The 9,925-nt window shown below is 50.9% G+C and overlaps 1 protein-coding gene across 2 annotated transcripts in view; it reads right to left on the bottom strand.

Moving 5' to 3' along the window:
• Positions 1–5,461: 5,461 nt before the first annotated feature.
• CA6 (carbonic anhydrase 6) overlaps positions 5,462–9,925 on the bottom strand; it is a 28,950-nt gene continuing 24,486 nt past the window's right edge. The window contains exons 7-9 of one of the 2 annotated variants that reach the window (XM_064363715.1): positions 9,642–9,765; positions 5,996–6,183; positions 5,811–5,900 (exon numbers count right to left, since the gene is read on the bottom strand). In XM_064363715.1, coding sequence (XP_064219785.1) covers positions 6,029–6,183; positions 9,642–9,765 — 279 coding nt within the window. In that variant the 3' untranslated portion in view covers positions 5,811–5,900; positions 5,996–6,028. Of the gene's footprint in view, positions 5,915–5,995; positions 6,184–9,641; positions 9,766–9,925 lie in introns of both variants that reach the window. The other variant, XM_064363716.1, reaches the window with a different exon arrangement.

The following is a 9,925-nucleotide window of genomic DNA, read 5'->3' as shown; positions in this document are numbered from 1 at the left end:
AAAAAAAAAAAAAAAAAAAAAAAAAAAAAGTCCTTCTGTGTTTATGCCACCGCCCTATGTACAATTGTTCAGTTGTTCTGCAATATTTTAATGTTGAAACATTAGTTGCATTTTATGTTTCAGGGATGCTTTTTTCCTTCCTTACTTAATTTTGCTTTACAATTATGTAAAACCTAACATTCCAAAGTCAAAACTACCAAACAGGGTACATGCAGAAAACTCCATCTTCCCACCCTACACTCAGCACACTTCCCCGGCCTCCTCTTTTTAGGAAAGCATTTTAATTTAGTTTTGGCTTCTTTTTGCCTTGTTTGTGCTTGGAAACATGAACAAATACTTAACTATATTCATATTTCTAACTCTTCTTGTGCCATCTGTAAAATCGCTTTTTTCAGGCTTAAAAATGTAGCCTTAGAGGCCAAGGGCAATGGCTCTCGCCTGTAATCCCAGCACTTTGGGAGGCCAAGGCAGGCGGATCATCTGAGGTTGGGAGTTCGAGACCAGCCTGGCCAACATGGCTAAACCCCATCTCTACTAAAAATACAAACACTAGCCAGGGCATTGGTGGCATACACCTGTAATCCCAGCTACTCAGAAGGCTGAGGCAGAAGAATCCCTTGAGCCTGGGAGACAGAGGTTGCAGTAAGCTGAGATCATACTACTGCACTCCAGCCTGGGTGACAGTGAAACTCCATCTCAAAAAAAAAAATGTAGCCTAGAGACTGTTCCTCCTGCAGTTCTCCGTTGTGTGAATAGCACTGGTTTATTCAACCAATTCCCAGCTGATGGACATTTGCATTTTCTCCTGGATTTTGCCATGAATAACAGCACGAATGGCTTTTTTTTCCATTAAGGACAGATTTTCAGGGGTGGGAGGGTTGGGTCCCTGGGCGCAGGCGAGCATAGTCCCGTTTCCATCTTTATTTCCTTGTCTGCCTCCCCACGTGAATGTAAGTGAGCTCCCTGGATGTGCCGTCCGCTTTGTGTCTCTAATTCATTATAGACACGCGTATCTGGTGGAAAGAACGAGTCTCACCACGTCACTCCCCTGCTGAAACGCTGCAGTCATTGCCATCACCCACAGGGTAAAATCCAAAACCCTCTAGTGGCACGGAAGATAGTAGCGATGGCCTGACCTCCCCTGTCCACAGCCCCTCCTTCCGTGCCAGCATCCTTGAACTTGGTCCTCCGACCGCGCCAAATTGCTTCCACTTCCCAGGTGTCTTCCCATCAGCACAGGCTACGCTCTCAGGTTACAAAACCCCCACCCCTCCCTGACTTGGTTCCCCAGGTGAACTCTTTCTCAGCCTTCAAAACCCAGGACAAGCACCTGGATTTTAAACACAGGTGTTCCCTCCACCGTAGGGGGATAGGGTGATTGTTTATTTCAGTGTCTGTCCTGCTCACCAGACCTGAGCTGTAGGAGTGCGGGATTGTCCTCACCCATCTCTGAACCCCCAGCACTTAGTGCTATGTCGGGCTCAGAGCAGGTGCCCAAGAAAGCTTGTTGAGTTGTTGAGAAATGCTGAGTGTATGAGAAAATTATATTGTTTGCTAAGAAGAACGACAGCAAGGAAAACCTGGCTGCCCCACCCCCCCACCCCATTCTACCCCACCCCCCCTCCACCACCCCCACCCCCATCCTACCCCACCCCCCCACCACCCCCACCCCCATCCTACCCCACCCCCCTCCACCACCCCCACCCCCTATCTTACTCCCACCCCCCTCCACCACCGCCACCCCCATCCTACCCCACCTCCCCTCCACCAGCCCCATCCTACCCCAGCCCCCCTCCACCACCCCCACCCCCATCTTACTCCCACCCCCCCTCCACCACCGCCACCCCCCATCCTACCCCACCTCCCCTCCACCAGCCCCATCCTACCCCACCCTCCTCCACCACCCCACCCCCATCCTACCCCACCCCCCTCCACCACCCCACCCCCATCCTACCCCACCCCCCCCGTCCACCACCCCCACCCCCATCCTACCCCACCTCCCCTCCACCAGCCCCATCCTACCCCACCTCCCCTCTACCACCCCCACCCCCATCCTACCCCCACCCCCCCCTCCACCACCCCCACCCCCATCCTACTCCACCTCCCCTCCACCAGCCCCATCCTACCCCACCTCCCCTCTACCACCCCCACCCCCATCCTACCCCACCCCCCCTCCACCACCCCCACCCCATCCTACCCCACCCCCCTCCACCACCCCCACCCCATCCTACCCCACCCCCCTCCACCACCCCACCCCCATCCTACCCCACCCCCCCTCCACCACCCCCACCCCCATCCTACCCCACCCCCACCCCATCCTACCCCACCCCCCTCCACCACCCCCACCCCCATCCTACCCCACCCCCCTCCACCACCCCACCCCCATCCTACCCCACCTCCCCTCCACCAGCCCCATCCTACCCCACCCCCCCTCCACCACTCCCACCCCATCCTACCCCACCCCCCTCCACCACCCCCACCCCATCCTACCCCACCCCCCCTCCACCACCCCACCCCCATCCTACCCCACCCCCACCCCATCCTACCCCACCCCCCCCACCAGCCCCATCCTACCCCACCTCCCCTCTACCACCCCCACCCCCATCCTACCCCACCCCCCTCCACCAGCCCCATCCTACCCCACCTCCCCTCCACCACCCCCACCCCGTATCTTACTCCCACCCCCCCTCCACCCCCCTACCCCCAGCCCCCCTTGCCTCCCCCAACCCTGCAGTGGAAAACTGCTTGGGACATTCTAAAGCAGCAAGGCAGCATATGTACATGATACACCGGTGAAAACAATCCTTTAAGCACGGGTTATGTGACCTGCCCCGCGGCTCCCTCGTGGAGAATACTTTCTAGTTTGTCCGTGATCAGTGGTAAGCAGGCACCAGCTGCCCACCTAGTTTATCTTGGTTCTATGAGAAAACACAGAACACCTGTTTGCTAATAATAATCACCTGTTCAGAGACAATAACTACGTGGGGCAGCGTCTGCTCGAGGCCCTTGGCCCGGAATTCTGTCAGCTCCTGAGGCTCTCAGCTCGGAAGGCTGTCGGCCCCCGGATAGTCCCACTTTGCTGTTCTATCTGGGTGTCTGCTTCTTAAAACCTTCGGCACCGCCTGGGTGGGGGTCTCTACAGCCAAGCTGGTCTCGGTATTGAGTGAATGAAAGGGAGGTTTCCTATGATTAGAAGACTTGGGTTTAAATCCTGACTTTTTTTTTTTTTTTGAGGCAGAGTCTCGCTCTGTCACCCAGGCTGGAGTGCAATGGCTGGATCTCGGCTCACTGCAACCTCTGCCTCCCAGGTTCAAGCGATTCTCCTGCCTTGGCCTCCCAAGTAGCTGGGACTATAGGCATGTACCACCACACCCCACTAATTTTTTTTGTATTTTTAGTAGAGACGGGCTTTCATCATGTTGGCCAGGATGGTCTCGATCCCCTGACCTTGTGATCCATGTGCCTCAGTCTCCCAAAGTGCTGGGATTACAGGCGTGAGTCACCTCGCCCCGCCCAAATCCTGGCTTTTCACCTGCCACCTAGGAGATCTTGGGCAAGTTGGCATCTTGGTTTGCTTTCTGTAAACTGGGATGATGCAAGCTCACTGAGGGTGGCCTTCGGGGCTGAAGGCAGTCACGTGTGGTGGAAGTGCTTAGGATATGATCAGTAACGACGTGGAAGAGCAAAGGTGACAGGAGCAGAAGGAATTCAGAAGAGCCAGAGCGAGCCCAATCAGAGGTGAGGAGGAAGCTACGGCGTGGGTAAGTAAGGGGCATCGATTAAGGGAATGCATAAGTGACCAAGAGAAATAGTAGCAGCTGGGTGTGGTGGCTCACGCCCATAGTCCCAGCACCCTGGGAGACCAAGGTAGGAAGATCGCATAAGCCCTGGAGGTTGAGGCTGCTGCGAAGCTAGGATCACCACTGCACTTCAGTCTGGACAACAGAGTAAGACCCTGTCTCAAAAAAAAAATAAAACTAAAAAATAGGCCGGGCGTGGTAATCCCAGCACTTTGGGAGGCCAAGGCAGGCAGATCACGAGGTCAAGAGATTGAGACCATCCCGGCCAACATGGCGAAACCTCGTCTCTACTAATAAATACAAAAATTAGCCAGGCGTGGTGGTGCGTGCCTGTAGTCCCAGCTACTCGGGAGGCTAAGGCAGGAGAATCGCTTAAACCTGGGAGGTGGAGGTTGCAGTGAGCTGAGATCACACCACTGCACTCCAGCCTGGCGACAGAGCAAGACTCCCATCTCAAAAACAAAAAAAATAATAATGGCCACTCTTCTGGGTGCTTCTCAGTGTTATTTAATGAAGCCACAGCCCTGTGAGACAGGCCATGTTATCATCTGACATGACTCATGGGATGCCTGAACCTGGATCTGGTAACAAGACCCCGGCACCATTTGACCAACGAGGGGGTTTGCAGGGAGTTCCCCTCTCCCGCCTCCCTCCCGTCCCGGGAGCCCTTCTTCTTTCTTGTAGGAAGTAGAAAAGTTCCTCTTTAAAGTTTCCTTTCTTAAAGAGTAAGTGTGCTAATAACTGTTTGTGAAGCCCTATCCTACGTAGCTGTTAGACATGCCGTGCTTATAGGCACATAGTACATTGTGTCCTTGTACTTTAACCAAGATACCTGTGCTGGACGTGCTCACAGGCATGTCCCAGCTCTCCACTGCTTTTACCTGTTTAGAAAAGTTTTAAGTTGTTAACCAATCGGGTTTTAGTTTAGATTGTGAGGTCTGGCTCCAGGCAACGGAGATCAAACATAGCAGTAAGGACGGCCCCAAATGCGTAAGGGGTAAACATGTCTGTTTTCCTTTGTTCATTGTACACTCGTGGCAAGATGGCTAGTGAGGGTACCCTTCCTGCAGTCCAGGAAGTAAAACTTGTGTTGCTGAGAGAGCCTTTGTCTCGGTGCTGATTTTCTTTGTGGCACTGAGCATCTGTTCCCAACATGTCTTTTCTCCTGTTTTTCTCTTTGACTCACAGCCATTGCTCCACAGTCCCCCACTGACCAATTCTTGATTTAAGAATCTCTTTCCAGGCCCGGCATGGTGACTCACGCCTATAATCCCAGCACTTTGGGAGGCTGAGCTGGGAGGATCACCTGAGATCAGGAGTTTGAGACCAGCCTGGCCAACATGTCGAAACCTCGCCTCTATTAAAAATACAAAAATCAGCTGAGTGTGATGGTGCACACCTGTAATCCCAACTACTCAGGAGGCTGAGGCAGGAGAATTGTTGAAATCCAGGAGGCAGAGGTTGCAGTAAGCAAGATTGCACTACTGCATTTCAGCCTAGACAGAAAAGTGAGACTGTCTAAAAAAAAAAAACCTCTCCTTTTGATTAATCTTAGTCTTGGAAAATCCCTCCCACCTTGATCTGTATCCCCTCACCTGTGTGTGTGTGGGGGGAGGGGGGCAGGCAGGACAAAGAAGGGATATTGGAAAGACATTTTTAAATGACAAATTTCCAAAATTATTTTATTACATCCAATGCTAAAGGAAAGTTCAGGCTGGTTTATAATTTAGACAGGTCAACATGTATGATTTGATGGGAGAATAGTTAGGGTTCTATTTCCTTTAAATTTCTACTCCAATCAATTTCCACTGGTGATGTCTAACTCAGATCCCTTCTCATGCATGGAAGCCATCTCACGTCCTGTCCGGGATGATAGTTTCCCCTCTTTTAATCAGAAACTCAACAGCTGCCCCAGAGGGAGCAGTGTGTTCCAGACACACATGGTTTCTTAGGGCAGGGTGTGGCTGCAGGAGACGGGCACCTCCTCCAGTTAGATCTGGCTTCAAGCTAGTTAATATTAGGTCTTTCCTCTGTTCAATGCTCTTCTTAAGTACTCAAGATCTTTCTCAATCTCATGTAGGTAAAACTGGAATTCGGAGCCTAGAGGATATTCCATAAAAAGAAGAGTTAGTTGGAAATGGTTAAATCTTGTACGGTCCTCACAAAGACAGAAGGGGGATGGCCAGACACCATACCAGCATCGTATTCTGGGGAAGTCTTGTGATTCCTTAGAATACTCTCCACGTGCCCACTGCACTGGCTTTAAGCATCTTCACTGTGTTTGAACTCGGGCTTCTAAGCCGCCCGGAGCCGAGCGTGGCATGTTGAGGAGGGTTGTAATTCTTGGACTTTGGTCTCTTCTGGGATGCCCAGTGCCCCTCACCTGAGGAGATATAGGTGTTTTCTAGTAAATACATTGCAAGAGGTCCGTATTTGGACATTGTCTTGTTTTTGTAACTGACCTTGGTTTCTCAGGTCGTTCCTTGTGGGTGGGTTAATCATATCAACCCCGCTGGGGTACAGTTCTCTACAGAACAGTGAAATACCATGAGTCACGAAGCTGGGTTGGCCAGAGCCAATCACTGCTACATAGAAATCTGGATCTGGCCAGGCGCAATGGCTCATGCCTGTAATTGCAGCACTTTGGGAGGCTGAAGTGGATGAATTGCTTGAGCTCAGCGGTTCAAGACCAGCCTGGGCCACATGGCCAAACCCCATCTCTACCAAAAAAATATATAAAAATTAGCTGAGTGTGGTGGTACATGCTACTCCCAGATATTTGGGAGGCTGAGGTGGTAGGATTGCTTAAGCCCTAGAGGTCATGGATGCAGTGAGCCAAGATAGCGCCACTACACTCCAGCCTGAGTGAAAGAGTGAGACCCTATCTCAAAAAGAAAAAAGAAAAAAAGTCTGAGGCCAGGCATCGTGGCTCATGACTGTAATCCCAGCATTCTGGGAGGCCAAGTGGGTGGATCACCTTAGGTCAGGAGTTCGAGACCAGCCTGACAACATGGTGAAATCCCGTCTCTACTAAAAATACAAAATTAGCAGGGCATGGTGGTGCATGCCTGCAATCCCAGCTACTCAGGAGGCTGAGGCTTGAATCTGGGAAGTGAAGGTTTCAGTGAGCCAAGATTGTGCCATTGCACTCCAGCCTGGGCAACAAGAGCGAAACTTCGTCTCAAAAAAAAGAAAAAAAAAAAGAAAAATCCGGGCCTGAGAGAAGGTGGGCCAAGATGATAGCCAGTCCTCTATTTTAATAATGAGTAAAGGGAGGCCACAATTCAGGTTCCCTGAGGCTCGGGAAGCCCTCTGATGCTGTATTGGGAGTTGAAGTAATAATTCCTAAACAGCGATTCTCAGTGGACCTCCAGGCAAATCGCAGCGTGGAGTACCTCAGTCTGGGGCAGGTACCTAGAACACTTGAGCTCCCTTGTGAGGCGATGCTAGAGTGACCCTCTAGTGGAAAAAGCATTTCAGATGTGGCATAGGGAAAGATATGCAGTCTGTTAGTGCCTATTGAATAGCCTAAAATTGCTTTAGGGATAGCAGGGGAAACATTGCAACATTTAGAACTAGGAGACAGGCCGGCGTGGTGGCTCATGCCTATAATTCCAGCGCTTTGGGAGGCCAGGCAGTTGGATCACCTAAGGTCAGTAGTTCGAGACAAGCCTGGCCAGCATGGTTAAACCCCGTCTCTACTAAAAATACAACAATTAGCTGGGCGTGGTGGAGTGTGCCTGTAATCCCAGCACTTTGGGAGGCCAAGGCTAGCGAATCATGAGGTCAGGAGTTCAAGACCAGTCTAACATAGTGAAACCCCATCTCTACTAAAAATACAAAAATTAGGCCAGGCGTGGTGGCTCATGCCCTGTAATCTCAGCACTTTGGAAGGCCAAGATGGGTGAATCATGAGGTCAGGAGTTCAAGAACAGCTTGGCCAACATGGTGAAACCCTGTCTCTACTAAAAATACAAAAAATTAGCTGGGGGTAGTGGCGGCCACCTGTAATCCCAGCTACTTGGGAGGCTGAGGCAGGAGAAGCCCTTGAACTTGGGAGGCGGAGGTTGCAGTGAGCCAATGAGATTGTGCCACCGCACTCCCACCTGGGTGACAGAGTGAGACTTTGTCTCAAAAAATTAAAAAATTTAAAAAACTAGGAGACAGACCCGTGAGTCTAAGCTCCCTTTGTCCAGCCTGCTTGCAATTGGACCTGTTGAAAATGACATCAGCTTTGGAAAAAGGGATTCTTGCTGTTAACGTCGTATGCGGTATAATACAGGGAATGATCACTACAGCTGATGTCTGTTTCCCCTCTGTTAGTATTGTATTGGAGGAGTCAGTTGATACAAGAGTAAACAGTAAATGAACCAAGAAGGAAAGATGGGGGAAAAAAATCACAAATAGGCCTTATTGGAGTGGAGGGTGGAAATTTAAAAATTTTAGAAGTTACATAGAAAGGTGAGGTAAGGCCAAACGAGGTGGCTCATGTCTATAATTCCAGCACTTTGGGAGGCTGAGGTGGGAAGATTGCTTGAGGCCAGGAGTTTGAGACCAGCCTGAGCAACATAGTGAGATTTCATCTCTACAAAAAAATACACAAAAAAATTAGCTGAGTGTGGCGCTGTGTGCCTGCAGTCCCCACTACTGGGGAGGCTGAGGTGGGAGGATCGCTTGAGGCTGGACGGTTGAGGCTGCGGTGAACTGTGATTGTGCCACTGAGCTCCAACCTGGGCAACAGAGTGAGACCTCATCTCAAAAAAAAAAAAGTGAGATAATATTGAGTAATCAATATTGATAGGAGACTGATTCTACCGTATTGGAAAATCTTAAGGAATCAGGAATGGTTAACAGAATGGGTTGTAAAGACAATGGCTTCAGGGACTGTGTACAGTTCACTACAACTTTACAGAAAGACGAAATGAAGATGAGGAGGTCGTGAAATATCTACATTCTTGCCAACACAGAAATGAGGTGAGGCAAGCACACAGTTGGAGCCCGATGGACTTCAAGGATGCAGTGGAGGCCGGACTGCCCGTCTACTTCCAGTACCCTGGGGTCCGGGGCCTGCGCCCCAGGCAGATGCGGCGAACTCTGTGGTCTAGTTAACTCCACCTTGAGAGAATGTATACGAGGCACTGGGGGTGTGTTCATAACACAGACTGAGATCAAGATGTACAGGAAATAACCTGAGTGGGGTTAACAAGGTTAGCTGGCCAGGCGCGGTGGCTCATGCCTGTAAGCCCAACACTTTGGGAGGCCGAGGTGGTTGGATCACTTGAGGTCAGGAGTCCAAGACCAGCCTGGCCAACATACCAAAACCCCATTGCTATTTAAAAAATACAAAAATTAGATGGACCTGGTGTTGTGTGTTCATAATCCCAGCTACTGGGGAGGCTGAGTCAGGAGAATCACTTGAACCCAGGAGGCGGAGGTTGTAGTGAGACAAGATTGCACCCTGTACTCCAGCCTGGGCAACAGAGCTAGACTCTGTCTCAAAAAACAAAAAAATGTAACCTGAACCTACACTCTTAGGAGAGCTTCTGGATGTTGCGGTCATCTTGCTTCTCCTACGGTCTCCAGCCAAGACTAGGTAGGTGATAAATCACGTGGTTGTCTCTCCTGATCTCTTGTGTTCTATTCACTGGCGTCCCTGTCTGGACTGGGAAGAAGTCATCACCCTCTGCCCGAGTCCTGTGCAGCTTGGCCCATGTGGGCCTCCTGCTACTGAAATGACTCTCCTTCCCTTACTATTGCCAGAAGAGACAGGTCCACCTAGAGGAAGGAGCAAAACAGGAGTTAACAAACTGCAGAACAGAAACAAGAGTCGATCCCACTCACCCTGATTCGGGAGGTACACGAAGTTGGATTCCACCACTCTGTGGTTCAGGGGCTGGGTCCTGCGGTAATCATTCTGGATGGTCTTGTTGCGGTGATCCAGTAAGGAATTCTCCAGCTTCCAAACCTGGGGCAATGTAAGTGCATTAGAGAGGGGAAGAGGCACTGGGTAATTTAAAAGAAGTAACAATTGGCCGGGCACGTGGCTCATGCCTGTAATCCCAGCACTTTGGGAGGCCAGGGCGGGCAGATCACTTGAGCAAAGGAGTTGGAGACCAGCCTGGCCA

The sequence above is a fragment of the Aotus nancymaae genome, unplaced genomic scaffold (assembly GCF_030222135.1).
Source record: "Aotus nancymaae isolate 86718 unplaced genomic scaffold, 86718_ANA_hifiasm-v0.15.2.pri h1tg000053l, whole genome shotgun sequence".
In the NCBI taxonomy this organism is placed as follows: domain Eukaryota; kingdom Metazoa; phylum Chordata; class Mammalia; order Primates; family Aotidae; genus Aotus; species Aotus nancymaae.
The sequence above is the reverse complement of the archived record's forward strand: the minus strand, read 5'-3'. Positions and strand labels throughout refer to the sequence as shown.